This window comes from Phyllopteryx taeniolatus, chromosome 5 (genome assembly GCF_024500385.1).
Source record: "Phyllopteryx taeniolatus isolate TA_2022b chromosome 5, UOR_Ptae_1.2, whole genome shotgun sequence".
Taxonomy (NCBI): domain Eukaryota; kingdom Metazoa; phylum Chordata; class Actinopteri; order Syngnathiformes; family Syngnathidae; genus Phyllopteryx; species Phyllopteryx taeniolatus.
Window position 1 is genome coordinate 23521931 of NC_084506.1, and position 17459 is coordinate 23539389.

Sequence of the window (17459 nt, forward strand, 5' to 3'; positions counted from 1 at the left end):
GTTGGTCTGCTTGCAGTTTCTTCTAAACATAGTTTGCGTGCTTCGACCTCCCGTACTTGAGCAAATCACTTTCTTCTTCCGTGCCGCATTTAAAGGGAATGAGAGGAGCCGGATTGATGATGTAGATGTCCGAGGTAGACGTCCCACTTTTAAATACGCTGCGCTGAGCCAGTTCCCAAAATTACCAAAACCGGGTCTCATCCGTCTCCTCGCAGAAATACGCCAAGTGCAGAGCTGGAAATAGAAAACAGAGCCCAGCGTCAGGGTTAGAATTAGTTTTTGGGTTTGGGAGTTAGGGTTACAGATAAGGGTTGGAAATGAACAGTTAGGATTAGGGGTTTAAGTTTAATTTGGGGCATCGGGTGAGGGGTTAGGGTTGGGTCAAGTTTAGGTGTTACGGATTACGGTCAGGGGTTAATTTAGAGGTTAGGGAATTTTACAGTAAGGGTTAGATAATGGTTATACTGTAGTTTAGGGCTAGGGTTTTGGTTTAGTGGTTAGGGTTAAGGTTAGAATTCATGTTAGGGGTTATAAATAAGGGGTTAGCGTTGGGGTTAGGAGTAGGGGTTATGGTTAAGGTTAGCTTTAAAGACGGTCACAACTCCTCTGTAAAATACAGTAATATTAGTCGTTTTTTGTGGAGGATAAAGAATATATTCCTGTCAGCATTGCTATGTTGTCTGTCTACAGACAGATCCTTCAACACCATTTGTGTTGAACTAGACGTTGCTTAAAGGGTTATAACAACGCAACACAAATGCTATTTGTTAGCCCGTCTAGGGCGTTTTGCATTGTTTGTTAGCATTAAGATAAGCGGACTTTCCTAAGGCAAAGCTATGTGGTTGATTTAAATAGACAAAGCGTAATTCTCTTTTTTTTTATGTTTATTTGTGTTTAATTTGACAGTACACGTCAGCTGGGAGTGGCAATAAACAGCATGACATCACTTTTTTTAAACAATTGCTTGGCATCTGGCAAACAGTGCTTGTACCTCACATTTTTGCTCACAAGTGAAACCAAAAATGTGGGCAGCTCATATCTCCAAAAGAGGAAGTCCACTTGCCGAATGCTAACACACAATGTGGAATGCCGTAGGCTAACAAAACTAGCATCAATATTTCGGTAAATATAACCTTTTAACAACGGCTATTTGAACAGAAACTATGCAGCAACAGACGTAGACAGACAATATAACCATATATTCTTTATGGCACGCGCGAAAAAAAAACTAATATTACTGCAGCTTTGGACCGCATTCCTAATGGTTCATCAAGCTGCATGTATTACATGTAGGTATTGTACCGCCCCCTGGTGGCCAAGGCGCACACACCAGAACTGAACCAGATGACATTGTTTCTGTGGACATGAGTGTGGATTATATGGCGGGGGAGGGGGGGGATAAAAAAAAAAAAAAAAACAATATTCACTTCCACATATTTCTTACAGCTTGGTCTGTGGATCGCAAGAAAAAGCCTTGACAGATGCACACGACTTTGATTTTGATTTCTATCACATGAAATGAGCGCGTGTGCGTACACCGGCAGGCATGCCTTTGTCAGGGTACAGCCTGCCGCTGTAAAGCCGCTAATTAAAGCTTAATGTCAGCGTGTGCTGCGTGCTCCCAGCAGCGTTTTGCTCCGAGGCATCCCGGCCGGACAGCAGCTTGTTGCTCAGTCCACGAGCGGCTGCAAGTCTCCGGCCAGCAGGCGTATTCAAAACGAACGACGACAGCTTTTAATTAGTGCAAGCAGGCAACGATACAATCTTACGCTCCTCATCGCAACGACTGATTTTATTCTCCGGAAAAATAAATAATTCTCGTAAGATTATGACTTCAAAAAAATATAAAAAAAATCGTGAAAAAAATGTTATATACGACTTTGTTCTCCAGAAAATACAATCAAATTCTCTTTTTTTCTGGAAATGTTCGTCAAAAAATAAATACTAAAAAATGTTCTTTATTCAAGAAAAACAATGTTATCATTTTCGCCACAAACTTGAAAAACACTTTTTTCTTGAAGAATTATGATTTTTTCGATTTTTTTTTTAAATGATGTAATTCTTGTAAGAGTTTGACTTTTTTGTGAAAACAATACATAAAAAAATCATTCTACAGCAATAAGATTCTGACATTTTTGGAATAAAATATGACTTTACTCTAGAAAATAATATTACTTTATTTTCAAAAAATAATAGCCTACATTGTTCTCAGGATAATATGATGAAATTCCATCTTTTTTCGAGACAACTTTCTGAAGAAATGTTTTGTTTTTCTCAAATAAATTGTCCCGTGTGGGGAGTAGCTGGACCCAAGAGCAGGCGGAGGCAGATGTAAAATGATGAACAGTTCATTGAGGAAAGGTTACGGAGGTGGTCCAGGATGTGTCGGCAGGCGGCTGGTGGTGGCAGGAATGACGTGAGCCAGGAACACAGGGGCGCACTGGGAACGAGGAGACACAAGAGTTAACAAGGGAACGAGGAGTTAAGTGGCTTACTTGAGTACGGTGGGCCGTGGTACCCCAGGGAGAGGCTGCAATACTTTGGCAAGGATTTCGTGGAACAGGCAGGCTTAAATACCTGTGGTGATGAGGCTGATTGGAGACAGGTGCTGAAAACAGAGAGGGGAGGGGGGAGACAGAGAGGACAAAAAGAGCCCTCCAGGCTACTATAATGGAACTGCAGGGCAGTAGATGACACAAATCTCACTTTCTTTCCCTCAAACCACATTTTCTTCCTTAAAAATGTGCTTATTGTTCAAGGAAAAACCACTTCAATAAGAAAAAACATTAAGACTTTATTTTTTTAAAACATGTTTCCAATTTGAATCGAAATAATCAAAAGATTGCCACTTCTTTTGCAAAAAAACAAAAAACAATTATATTCTTGAAAAAGATTTCCACTCTTTTTGGATGCATTGTAAATTATTTATATTTTGGGAAAAAAATACTTATATCACACCAAAGAAAATTAGAAATAACAAAATATATTTTCTTGTCATAAGATTTAGGTTTTGTCACATAAAACGTATGACATTTTTCTATTTAAAAAAAATCTGATTTTACTCTTTAAAAAAAAGAACATTTATTTCTGAAAAAGAATATGACATTTTTCTTGATTCACTTTTTTTCTCAAAATTATGACCTTCATCTAAAAAATGGATACTTTATTCTTTAAAAAATACTGTCTTTTAGTAAGATTATTACACTTTATTGAAATACAAATATATGGAGTAAAAATACTTCAATCTTGAAATATTCAGCCTTTTTCTTGAACAAAAAGACATTTCTAAAAAAGGTGACTTTTACTTGCAGAAATATGACTATTTCATTTAAAACACTTATATCGATCCATTTTCCATACTCCTTACCCTCACTAGGGTGACGGGCATGCTGGAGCCTATCCCAGCTATCTTGGGGATAGAGACGGGGTACACCCTGAACTGGTCGCCAGCCAATCGCAGGGCACATATAAACAAACAACCATTCGCACTCACATTTACACCTACAGCATGTTTTTGGAATGTGGGAGGAAACCGGACCACCCGGCGAAAACCCACACAAGCACGGGGTGAACATGCATATATATAATGTAATATAATATAATATATGCATATTATATATATATATATATATATATATATATATATATATATTCATGTAATCATATTCCAAACTATTTTCTCAAGAAAATACAACCTTTTTTTCTTGTTGTGTTGAAGGATTTGTTCTAATATTGGAAAAAAAATGACATTTTGTCGAGAAAAAGAAATGCTTGTGTCACTTATGACTACGCCTTTATTTAAAAAAAGAGAAAAAGGGGGAAAAAAACAACTTTCATGTTGAAAGATTATGACAGCAGCTTGTATGACAAAAGCCTGCCAAAAGCCAGGGGGAGTGAGTCATTTTAATTAGCGTAGGCAGGCAAAGATAAAACTTTCCATTCGCTGCCACGACTGACATCCTCGTGTTTGTAACAGAGCGAGCCATCCGGTTGTGGGAATGGGACGCGCCTGGCGTACCAGCAGAGGTCTCGGCGTCGTGCAAATATGTGCTTTGTCGGCAGACGGAAACGTGTGCCAGGTCTTGTTGCTGTCACATCGCTGCACATTTTCATAACACACCATCTCAGGGCGTTCCTCCCAGCAGTCAGTCAGGCCGCATGCCATAATACTGCAATATTGAAAACAAAATTAAACCACAACAAAAATAGGAACTTAAATAATATAATTTCTATTTTGGTGGCACGGTAGACGACTGGTTAGACCGTCTGCCTCACAGTTCTGAGGACCATGGTTCAATCCCCGGCCCCGCCTGTGTGGAGTTTGCATGTTCTCCCCGTGCCTGCGTGGGTTTTCTCCGAGCACTCCGGTTTCCTCCCACATCCCAAAAACATGCATGGTAGGTTGATTGACGACTCTAAATTCCCCGTAGGTGTGACTGTGAGTGTGAATGGTTGTTTGTTTGTATGTACCCTGCGATTGGCTGGAAACCAGTTCAGGGTGTACCCCGTCTCCCGCCCGATGATAGCTGGGATAGGCTCCAGCACGCCCGGGACCCTTGTGAGGAGAAGCGGCTCAGAAAATGGATGGATGGATAATTTCTATTTTGACAGAAATTATATCAAATAGTTGAATGAAACAAAACATTCCTTATACTGATTGGACTTGATTAGGAAGGCCACCTCCTGTGACCTTACAGCTCACAGTGCATGTCAGAGCAAATGAGAATCATGAGGTCAAAGGAACTGCCTGAAGAGCTCAGAGACAGAATTGTGGCAAAGCACAGATCTGGCCAAGGTTACCAAAATATTTCTGCTGCACTTAAGGTTCCTAAGAGCACAGTGGCCTCCATAATCCTTAAATGGAAGACATTTGGGACGATCAGAACCCTTCCTAGAGCTGGCCGTCCGGCCAAACTGAGCAATCGGGGGAGAAGAGCCTTGGTGAGAGAGGTAAATAAGAACCGAAGAAAAGATGAATGCGGCCAAGTACAGGGATATCCTGGACGAAAACTCTCCAGAGTGCTCAGGACCTCAGACTGGGCCGAAGGTTCACCTTCCAACAAGACAATGACCCTAAACACACAGCTAAAATACTGAAAGAGTGGCTTCAGAACAACTCCGTGACTGTTCTTGAATGGCCCAGCCAGAGCCCTGACTTAAACCCAATTGAGCATCTCTGGAAAGACCTGAAAATGGCTGCCCACCAACGTTCATATATATATATATATATATATATATATATATATATATACATACATAGATTTTAGCTTCATATTTTTATAATGATAAAAAATATTTTTATGAAAAAGAAAAAAGTCATGTTTTTAGAGGACAAAATTCTGTTTTTGAGAGGAAAAAATGAATATTTTAGGGGGGAAAAGCTCACATTTTTTAGAGCAGAAAAAGTGCTGTATTATTATTATCAAGTATGTTTTTTAAAACGGTAATATTTTTTTAAAAGAAATAAGTTATATTTTCTTGAGATTAAAAACTTTGTGAGGAAATTGCCACTTTTTGTTTAAAATTTTTTTAAAAACAGGTTTTACTCCCATGGTGTTTCTTATTCCAGCTGGAAGATGTGACGTCGCCATAGCAACAACTCGGCTGTCTGACTGAGGCGGCGATGTCATTGATGCTGTCGATGCTCGTGTACAATGTTTCTTTGAATGTGAGCACACACAGTGCACGTTCATTGAAGAGGCCACATTGTTCTCTCTGAAGACGTTCCGGCGCGTAAACGACGATTAGCACGGAATGAAGTGGTGGGGGCGTGCCTAATTAACTCTGATGATTATCAAGAGGATTTATAGAAGAAGGTGTCAGCTTTTGACCCTGCTTGGATATGCTACGTTAGGCATAAGTCGATTCATATTTTCATTTGTGAAGAACAAAAATCTTCAGTATTCCCTAAAATTAAATTCCTGCTTAAAAACATGGAAAGATTTATATAAAGATTATGGAAAAATCACCAAAAAAGTGATTTATAAAACAAATAAAAACTCCCCTTAATCATTTAATTCTCTACTAAAAAAAAAACATCAATTTGAAGATTATTAAAATTAATTCTCAAAAAAATATTTCAATAAAATATCCTTTATTTCTAAAAACAAAAAAATGTAAGTGGTCTTCCGGCCAAAAATATCAACAATATTTCTGTTAAAAAAAGATAAAGAAATGTAAAGAAAACCTATTTTCTTGAGAAAAAAAATAATATTAAAAAATATCGATTTTCCTCAAATGTTTTTTTTGGTTTGTTTGTTTTTTTAAGGAAAGTTCATAATAGTTCTGGATAAATCATAATCTTCTTGGAAGTAATGTTGTATATTTTTGGGGGGGAAAAAATACATTTTTAAAGAAAAAAGTGGTATATTTTAAAGAAAATGTTTTGGGATATTTTGGGGGAGAATAAAGTTACATATTCTTTTTTTTAAGTAATATATTTTTGAGAAGTTTTCGTAAAAAAAAAGTTTTATATCTTTTGAGAGAAAGTTGTATATTTTCTGAGAAATTTTTTTGTAATCTCATGAGAAAGGTCCTAATTAAAAGTAAGCGATTTTTTTTAGGCAAAAACATCAGATTTTGGGGGGAGGGAAGGTGTGTAAAACAAAAAGCATGTTATTTTTCCAAGAGTTGAGCCCACCAACAAAGAGACAAAACCTCGGCTTGTGCCGAGCAGTCCATCATTGCATGACATGTTAGTTTTCCAGCACAGCAGATGTCTGACAACAGAATGACTCGTGCGACCCTGAAAAGTCACAGGAGACCATCCATCACGACCGCCGCCAAATTATTGGACTCCAGTCAAAAGTAGCTGAAAATCTGAGCTCCGTTGGATGTTGCCGCTAAAACGTGTCAATGGGACACAGATAAGCCAAGAAAACTTCCAAAGGAAGGACATTATTCTCCTTTGTGAGTACATTAAACCCCTGTTCATCACGAGGAGTGATATATATATAGAGAGATATAGCGATAACGCGATATAGAGAGACTATATCCAAATATTTTGTTTGTTTTACCCCGCCTGCTTCCTTTAAATACATTCAAACTTAGTAAAACACACTTTTTCAACACATTGGAAACAAAACAAAAATTGCAAGCATAAAATCTGGTACCCATTGTAGTGTCTGTGTACATACATGTGCCTTTAAGAGGCGGGACCCAGTACGGTGGCGTGTGACGTCGGCGAGCCCGCGCGTGAGTGTGTGGGTGCGAGCTGTGGCCGACAGCAGCTCCTGAGTGGGCGTGCTCTTTGTGTTTATTGGTTTTAACGCACTGTTCAATAAATGGCTGAAAAGTGCACCGGCGACTGTGGCTCTCCTTTCCAACAGGCGAGGGCATTTAAGTAAGTATAGTGTAAAAACACATTTAACCAAAAAAAAAATTGCTTTTAAAAAAAAATACGACATAGCGGGAGCCCAGACAATAAATGGTGATATATTTACTTCAAGAAAAAGTAGACAAAAATGTCGAAAAAAAGGAAATGAAAAATTATGTCAAACTGGAATAATGTTTTTTGTTCAAATTTCTCAGTTGTATTTTCTTCAGTTACAATAAATCTTTCTTTGGGGAAAAGTTGAAATAGTCCAATGATAGTACTTGTATGTTTGACAATTTTTCCAAGAGATTCAAGATAAAATAAAATAAAAATACTTAAGTTATATCTTTCAAGAAAATATGTTCATTTTTAGAATTTAAATTTAAAATGTGTTTCTTAAAAAACATACGACTACTTGTTTTTAAAGATATTTTATCCCTTTATTTATCCCTTTATTTTTCTCTAAAAACTGTGACTATCTTAAAAGTCATCTTTTTTGTACAGTTCTGACTTTTTCTATAAAGGAAAATCTGACCTTCATATTTTTTCTAAAGAAAAAAAAACAATAAGATTTGAAAAAATATATATATTTTACAGAAAAATATGACTTTCAGATTAAAACTTTTTCTAAAAAGAAAACAAGAAAATGAAAAAAAAGACTTCCAAGCACAATTTCTGCAGTTTGTTCAAGATGTGCACAATTTGGGATTCTGTCTTCTGGCTTTTCTGTTGAGGGAAGGCACACAACGCACACACACATAGTCTTTGAAAAGTTAACTTTCTGAGTGGGGGGAAAAAGACAAAAAAGTGGTGTTCCATTGTGCTTTTTCAAAGACATCTCCGAAATGTCTTTCAAATGAAAGTCAAGAACTTGTGGCGCCTGCAGCACTCCAATGAAAGTCTCCACAAAACACTCCTTTGTTTTTCTAATTCACAGGTGTCAAACTGGTGGCCCGGGGGCCAGATCCGACGCGCCACATCATTTTATGTGGCCCGCAAGAGTGTGCTTTGTGTTTCTTGCTAAAATACCAAAATTCCAAATTGGCTTCACTTTTAAAAATATTTTATTGCAAGCATTTTTTTTGTTACCAACTCCTCTTTTATAATAAAATTGATTCATACTGTAGTTGAACAAACTGTTTTTACTGGCTTTTGCTTTCAAAAGTAATTTCCATTAATTTGTGTATATGTAATAATACGAGGCAGTCATACATTCATATGGGTTTGCAGCCTTAACGGCCCTCAGAGTGGAACCATAACTGCGATGTGGCCCGTGACAAAAATGAGTTTGACACCCCTGTTCTAGTTCATTCCTTGTAAGAGAGGAGAGATTGTACAACGCTGACCCACAGCATGAAATATACAAGGTCACACGCACTAATAGTGAACTCGAAGGCACTTGGTATACAATTGTTAAATGGCGTACGGGAAAAACCTTGGGCATTAACACCACATGCTGCTTCACCATGTCTCAAGCGAGACAGAAGAATCAAAAGACACACACTCTTCGAAACAGGCAATCGGGATTGAGTTAGCCACCACTGCCATCTGCTGGCTGCGATGGGCACTCATCTGACTCTACATTTTTTTTTTATCAAACAAAAATAATATTGAAACGATAATAATAACACATACTGTATCCACTTTTAATGGACACTGTCAGAGAGCTATTCATGTAAGAAACAAACAAAAAAACACGTTTGTTTTTGTGCTTCTAGTTTGCAGTGGTGAACAACCGGGTAATAACTGTGTTACTACTGTGTATCAGTAATAAAAATCGCGATCAAAGGTTTTTTAAAATACTTTTTGTCTTTCGAAAAATGCTCAAGTCTTGCAAGATTACAATTTTCTGGAAAAACCCGAATTTAGTTTTGTAAGATTAGGATTTTTTTGTAAAATCGGGATTTTTTTTAATATAAATTTTTTTTATTTGCATTTCTCCCCCCAAATACTTTATTTTCCTCACAAACGTATTATTTTGGCATTTTGTTCATGAAAAAAAAGAATTTATTTTCATTGAATTACGATTTTTTTTTTTATAAACAAAATAAGAATTTTTTCGTAAAAACAAGTTCCATAAAAGATTTTTTAAATCCAATTTAATTTATATTTTTCTTGAGAAAAGAAATACATATTTTTTATGACTTTTTTAAAGAAGAAATTTGATTTTATTAATTTTATTTTTAGGGAAAAACTACAACTATTTTTATGAAATTGCAACTTTTTCCTCACAAATTGTTTACCTTTTCTTGAAAATATTTAAATATTAAGGTCTCGAGGGAAAATGTGAGCACCATGGTAGGGCACTCTTGGTTCTTGTTATTTTTATATTTTTAAACGTCATATAAGTGTATGTGTGTATATATATATATATATATATATATATATATATGTGTGTGTGTGTGTGTGTGTGTGTGTGTGTGTGTGTGTGTAATTTAGAGGGAAAAAAATGTCATGAAGATTCATAATTTTAGAGGGTCTTTTTGAGACAAAATGGTGAACTAAATTGCATTACTGGAATGAAGTACTTTTAAAAAGAAAAATGTAAAATTGTGTACAATCTTAGTTACATTATAACAGTTCTATTAACATATAATAAATGTGTTATTAATGTGTTGCGACAGAACTAAATTGCTTGCAACATGAAGTGATTAATGTTTCGAACATTTTAAACTGTGATACAACTGTATAAAGGTACTATTTTTCAAGAAATGTAATTTTTTTTAGTCAGAATGTTGAGGAAAAAAATTATAGTAAAAATCACTGGAATATTACTAAAATGTATAACCTTTTAGACACGTAATTTTTCAAAAGTAAAAAATAATTAAAAAAAATGTAAACATAGGACAAAATGCATCCTTTTTAGATCGCAGATCTTTTCGAGAAAAAAACAAAATAATTCAGAGGAAAGAAGTCACTATATTACTAGAATAAAGTTAAAGATTTTTTGAGCTTAAAGAGTAAATAAAAGTAAAGCATTGTTAATTAAAAAAAAAAAAAAAAAAAAAAAAAGGTCAACGAACAAAAAAATACTCAGTACTCCATCCATTATCCAAACCGCTTACTCTCACTAGGGTCGCGGGCGTGCTGGAGCCTATGCCAGCTATCTTTGGGTAAGAGCGGCGGGGTACACCCTGAACTGGTCGGCAGCCAATCACAGGGCACATAGAAACTAACAACCATCCGCACTCACATTCACACCTACAGGCAATTTAGAGTCTTCAATTAACCTACCATGCATGTTTTTGGGATGTGGGAGGAAACCGGCGTCCTGGAGAAACCCCACGCAGGCATGGAAAGAACATGCAAACTCCATACAGGCGAGGCTGGATTTGAACCCCGGTCCTCAGAACTGTGAGGCAGATGTGCTAACCAGTGTCACACCGTGCCGGACTCAGAACTACTAGGGGTTAAACACATTCTGCAGTTCTGTCTGCCAGGATCGAATAGAAGTTAACTGTTGCTAACAGAAAAAGCCAACGAAAAAGACACCAGAGAGAAGAATAGACACTCCTTTGTCTTTTATTTTTTGTGTGACTTTAGAGGTGTATTTTTCTCTTAACATTTGAGTGTCGCAAAAAAATAAAAGCTAAAGAAAAATGTGCATTCATGGGACAACCCTTTGAAGCTGACCTCCCATCATTTTTATGTTGAATCCAAATGGAAGAAATCCCAGCGTTTTGCTTTGTTGAGCATTGAGGGCCACTGTACTTGTCTACCACAAGACAAATGCTTTTGTACCATGATTTTTTAATGTACACAAACATATCAAAGAAAAGTGTCAATAAAGAAATCTAGTTTCTCATTCAGTTTGATGCTCGACTTTTTATTTTGGCAAGAGGAGCGGCAGAGCAGGAAAAGGTCGGTCGCGGCCTACGAGAGGGCGGAGGTAGAGGGGCTTGGTGGCATCAGGACGGACAACTGGGGTGGCGACCGATCAGTAAATTTCACTTCGTTTCAAGATGTACGGCCTCCGGGACTTGGCTGCGTGAGTGGCTTGCCTCTTGAGGATGTACGGTGACTTGCGCTTGAGCGGAGTGTCCCCGCCGTTTTCCGCCACGTACTCCCGGGAATCGTGGCGTAGCTGTCGGGAGAAAGGAGCTGCGTTATTGACAGGGTTATCTTGCTCTGACAGATGAAACGCGACGATGCAGGTTTTTTTTTTTATTAAGCTATCGTTATACGGCTTTTTACTTACAGGGGCCCCAACTCATTGGTTTTTGGAGATTTTTTTTCTGAGTGTTGTGAGCAAAAATGTGACCTACTAGTGACGGCGGCACCAAACTTCACAACACCTGGCCACCATTAGTTCATGTTGGAAACCTAGAAGTGAAAGTAAAACTATATGATGTGTTTTAGGCTTACATTTTGTGTTTCTTGTGCAGGTAATTGTTCCCCCAATTTTTTTTTCTAACCATGAGTCTGGATACAGCACCATCCGAGGGTGTTAAAATAATTCCAAAGCTGCTGATCTCTGTCCATGAATAGATGATGAAGATGCTGAGAGTGAGGAAAGCGTTGCAAAAAATGCAAAAAAAGAGTGTAAAAGATCAATTTCGGTAAAAAAATGAAGTGGCAAAACATAGCAATAAAAGGAAAACTATTTTTTATCATATTATTACTGTATGTTTTCTAGCGTACACTACTGCAGAGTGCTGTTTTTCTTTTAGGGGGGGCTGGATTAATGGCATTTCAGTTCATTTCACTAAGGAAAGCTGATTTGAGATAAGAGTGTTTTAGCTTTACAAGCACTGCCACGGAACAAATTTCAAACTCTTAAGTCAAGGCACCACTGTACTGTTGTGTTTATGTATGCATGTAAAGGGTAAAGCGCGTGTGTGCGTAACTCACCCTTCCCTGGCGACTGTGCAGCAACACTCTGCAGATGTGCCGCAGGCTGTAGAGTTCCTCCAGCCTCTGGTTGCTCCACTCCCTCATCATCATCTGCTGTTCCCCCTCGTCTTCCTCATCTTCCTCCTCCTCCTCGCCTCTCCTCCACCATGCCTCCTCCTCCTCGTCGTGCTGCAGCCCGGCGGCCAATCGGCACAGGTTATCCAGCGATAGGCGCCAGTAGGGGGCGCTCTGCTTGCTCGCCTGTTTCAGCTGTTTAAGACAGAGGGATCATCAGCACGTGAGAATACAGCTCAATGAGCAAGAAATTTGAAGATGAGTTTTTAAAAAAGGTTCAAATGGATGGATGTAAAGTATTTTATTTTAATAATAAAATAATAATCACTTCTCATTTCGTATTGTATCAGTTAAAATTAACTTCATTCTAAATAATCAACCTTTTTAAAAAATAAATAAATACAAATGTTAAATGTACATGTAAAAGTGTATTTTATTTTATAATTCTTTTTAGTTTAATTATATAATTTTTTTTAACTAGGCAACTGACTAAAAACAAATACAAAATTAATTAAAGGGAAAACTGGTTGGAGCGTCTGCCTCACAGTTCTGAGGACCACGGTTCAATCCCCGATCCCGCCTATGTGGAGTTCTCCCCGTGCCTGTGTGGGTTTTCTCCGGGCACTCCGGTTTCCTTCCACATCCCAAAAACACGCATGGTAGGTTAATTGACAACTCTAAATTATCCGTAGGTGTGAATGTGAGTGCGACTGGTTGTTTGTCTGTATGTGCCCTGCTATTGGCTGGCAACCAGTTCAGGGTGTACCCCGCCTCCTCCCCGATGATAGCTGGGATAGCCTCCAGCACGCCCGCGACCCTAGTGAGGAGAAGCGGCTCAGAAAATGGATGGATGGTTTCCTTCAAACCAAAATAGGAGACTTTTCAAGCATGGATTATTGATAATTCTTTTTTTTGTGCATTTACTTATAATAAACATGCCTACCAAATTTCATTTGTTAAAAAAAAAACTAAGTTTGCGGGCTGAATTTAAAGAAAAGTCCAATACCAAGGCCAGCAGTAAGTTCATCTTCAAAGAACACGGAAATTACCCAATAAAATGGCTACAACAAAATAAACCGGCACTCTTCCTCCAACTTTTTCAGCATGGATGGCTTCTTGAGACTTTTTGTGAGGGTTGAGTCATGATATGCATGGCTACCAAATTTCATGTTTCTCAGTAAAACTTACTTTGAGGGCTGTGTTAAAAGAAAATTCCATTATCAAGCAATAAGTTCATCTTTGAAGGACACTTGGAAATTACACGATGAAATGGCCATTTCAAAGCAAAACGGCAGATTCCTTTTGTCTTTTTGGACAAGGCTTCTTGAAACATTTGTGGGTCTACTTATAATAAACCTGGCTACCAAATGTCATGTTGCTCAGTGAAACTGTCTTCCGGGGCTGAATTTCCACTCAAAAATGTCTAGGGTGCACTACTGGACCGATGGTGTTTCATCAGAATTTACCACCATGCTTTGCACACATACAATGTCTAGAAACAATTTTCTTTAGCAGGCATACAACATCTCCAGGACAGCTTCAGCTTTGAAGGACACCTGAAAATGGCCAAATTGAGCCTAATAACACTTCCTGTGTTTTTTTCAGGCATGGCTTCTTGAGACTTTTTTTGTCGGTCTACTCAAGATAGAAATGCCTATCAAATGTCATGTTGCTACAGTAAGTCAAACTGGCTTCAGGGGCTGAATTTTGCCAACATTCTGGGGTGCGCTACTGAACCAATGGCGAGTCATCAAAATTCACCGCCATGCTCTGCCTGCATGCAAGCACAAAAATGCAAACATCTCCCAATTTAACGCCCCCCCCGTATGACTGGTGTACGTACTTTCAATTTGGTAGCCTAAAAACAAAATGGCTGACTTTCTGTTTCTTTTTGGGCATGGCTTCTTGAGACTTTTTGTGTGTGTCTACTTATGCGCGACCATCCTGTGTGACGCTGCATCATGGGGGAGAGGGGGCAGTGCCCCAGCATGGCCAGCAGATGTCAGTGTTTCTTGATGTGCACTTTATATTTAATACAAAGTAGAGTGGAATGCTGCTGAGGTTGTGAAAACCGACATCAGTTTCTCTTTTCCTTTGGCTTTTTTTGTATTGAGTGTTGTTGTACCTTGGAGGCAAACAGGCTGCTGAGGAGTTGTTCTCCCAGCGCTTGCTGCTCCTGCTCCATATCTGGTTGAAAAGGAAGATGAAGAAGACATTACGTTGGTAATATTGCAGAACATAAACACAGGACAGAACATTAAGTACACTTGCACAATCTAATCACGTCCAATACGAGTATCAACAATTTTACCTTTATAAAGGTAAGAGGTGTTAATTTGGTTTAAATTTGTTCATGTTATTATTATTATTATTATTAGTAGTAGTAGTAGTAGTAGTAGTAGTAGTAGTAATGGTAACAAAAAACAACAAGTGACAGCAGCATTTAAAAATATTTATCCGAGGTATTAACTTTTTTTAATCACTATTATTATTATTATTATTATTACAACAAATACATTTACACATAATTAGAAACTTACTCACATCCAATGCAATTATCAACAGTTTTCCTTTATAAAAAAATAAGTGTTGTTAGTTGTTAAACATTATTATTAGTAGTAGTAGTAGTAGTAGTAGTAGCAGACTAGGGTTACAAATAACATTTAGCATATATACATATCAGATATGTATTTATTTAGAAAACAACTAAGGCAGCAAATGATAATCATACTTATGAAGTAATCATATAATAATAATAATAATGAATAATAATACATCATTTATGTCCAAAAACTATTTTTAAGATGATTTTAAATACATATTTGAAAACAACTTCCCAGGCTACAACAATGTACAAAATTAATAATTAATAACTGATATATGTAATGATGTCATTTTTTAATGACCATGCTGGTGTGCCTAATGTTTTGGCCAATGAAAGTGAATGGTTAAAAAAAATTACATTTTAGATGCTCAATTATTATTTACTATTCAGTATAGGTAAATTTTTAAAAATTAAAAACCATAACAATGAGCTCTGTGAGGAGAAAAGTCAGAGGGAGGGTTCTTTATAGCTTTTCAATGTATTTCATTTTTCTTAAAAACCTCCTAAATAGTACACTGCATACGAAATTGCAGAACTGAATATTATATTTTAATATGTTAGATGTCAACTGGTTGATTGATTATTGATTATTAATTTATCCTTTAAGTGCAACCAGTGTCTGACGCTCACTCACTGGACACTTTATTAGGTACACCAACTAATGAGATCCAATACAAAAAAATGTGTCTTTTTTAAACAGATATTCACGTATTGCGTCTCACTGAGACTTTGGGCTCAGGTCTAAATATTAGAAACAGCTCTGAGTGTGTGTGTTTGTGTGTGTGTGTGTGTGTGTGAGAGAGAGAGAGAGAGACAGAGAGAGAAAGATGCAGTGTGCAATGTTAATAGCAAACAGTGTCCATCATAAATGAGAGTAAATCCAAATGAGCATTTAATTGTCTCAGTGCATCTTACCTGCGCAGAGTCCACTGCAGGTGAAACACAGCAGCAGCAGCACACAAGCCAAGTGAGCCTGCATTTCGCCAGCTTAAACAAATAAAATAGCAGTGAGTGAAAAATCTAAAGAAAAAGCAAGACAATTTCCAGCTGTGGCCTGATGTGCGGGAGTCTTTTAGTCCATAGAGGTGAAAGTTTCAACAAGACCTCCCTGCTGCATTTGCTGCTGCTTGGATGTGAGCCTGAGCTATATACAAACCCCCCTTCGAGACCCCCCCCCCCCCCCCCTCCATGTCTTCATACACGGTTCATCACACGTCATTCTGCCGTCATGGATTTTTTTCACCAGTGTTATTTTATTATTTGACATCAAAAATGGTCTGCTTAGTGATGATAGGATGGAGCGGGTGGGTGTTTAGGGGGATTCTGTGAGGCTCTGGGTGGGAGGAGGCTTGAACGCAGCAGATTTGAGTCCTCAACCAAGCATCACTGCTGTTGTGCAGATGATTCATTCCTACCTGAATATGCCTCTCTCCGTTTTCTATAGCGCTTATCCTCCTCACGAGGGTCACGGGTGGGCTGGCTGACTTTGGGCGAGAAGCGGGGTACGCCCTGGACTGGTCGCCAACAATCGCAGGGCACATACAGACAAACAAGCATGAACATTCACACCTAAAGACAATTCAGTCTTCAATGAACCTAACATGCATACTGTTCGTGGTCAGACTGTGAAAACCATCTCCACTGTCTCTTAAAAATGTACATAAACATGACTTGGACTCTTTGACGGTTTCGAGATTCCCTCACAACTCTTTGAAGACCAAGAGGCGCATAATTCTGAGCGAACCTTTGCAAAAGATATTTCTCAGAACTGTTTCAAGCTCCCTCTTGAGCGAAATTGCAGAACTGAATCTGATGAACTGCTCACAGGTCTCAAATGGAACAAGGTTAGTTAGCTTATTAGTTAGCTCAGTAGCTGCTTAGGTAGCTTTTAGGCTTATGGCAACACTACATAACGAATATTCCAGAAGGGCAGTTAGCATTAGCATTAGCATTATTACTGCTGCCTAAACCCTAATTGAACAAGGTTAGCTCGTTAGTTAGCTTGTCACTTTAGTTAGTTAGCAGTTTAGGTAGTTTACACGTTTCAAATGGAACAATGTTAGTTTTTTAGCTAACTAGTTAGCTATTGAATTTGTTACAAATGGAACAAGGTTAGTTAACTCAGTAGCTAGTTAGGTAGCTTGCATGTTTGCGACAACACTACATAACAGATATTCCAAGTGGGGGACACGCTTCTGGGTAAAGGTGTGGATCAAGGACGTTTTTGTACTTCTCGACATTTGAGCTTGCTTGTATTTAATATGCATTACTGCCACCTAAAGTCCCAGATGGGAAGAGTTTTGTGATACAAGTCGTATGGACATGTTTGGGATGTTTTGTCTGGCATTGGCGGAGGTCTACGTGAGTGATACAGCACTTGAAGACCGGGGGTGAGGGAGGTATCTGTTATGATTTCCTGCCTTTAAAACCATTAGTGATAATACACACACACACACACACACACACACACACACACACTCTAATAAAAAAAATATCCACACATTTATGGCATGTACAGTTTCAAGATTCCCACCATTATCACAATTTTATAAAATCCATCTTAGTAGACACAAACACACAAACTTTATGGAACCTGGACAAAAGAATGACATTTTAAAATATTTTGTGTGT

The 17459-nt window shown here is 37.9% G+C and overlaps 1 protein-coding gene across 5 annotated transcripts in view; it reads right to left on the bottom strand.

Annotated features, from left to right (window-relative positions):
- Window positions 1–10892: 10892 nt before the first annotated feature.
- The window catches only part of nts (neurotensin), a 46025-nt gene continuing 39458 nt past the window's right edge, over window positions 10893–17459 (bottom strand). For 2 of the 5 annotated variants that reach the window (XM_061773957.1, XM_061773958.1), the window contains exons 4-8: window positions 16244–17248; window positions 15744–15815; window positions 14349–14410; window positions 12167–12418; window positions 10893–11399 (exon numbers count right to left, since the gene is read on the bottom strand). In XM_061773957.1, coding sequence (XP_061629941.1) covers window positions 11253–11399; window positions 12167–12418; window positions 14349–14410; window positions 15744–15815; window positions 16244–16391 — 681 coding nt within the window. In that variant the 5' untranslated portion in view covers window positions 16392–17248 and the 3' untranslated portion in view covers window positions 10893–11252. The remainder of the gene's footprint in view (window positions 11400–12166; window positions 12419–14348; window positions 14411–15743; window positions 15816–16243; window positions 17249–17459) is intronic. The other 3 variants (XM_061773959.1, XM_061773961.1, XM_061773960.1) reach the window with 2 other exon arrangements.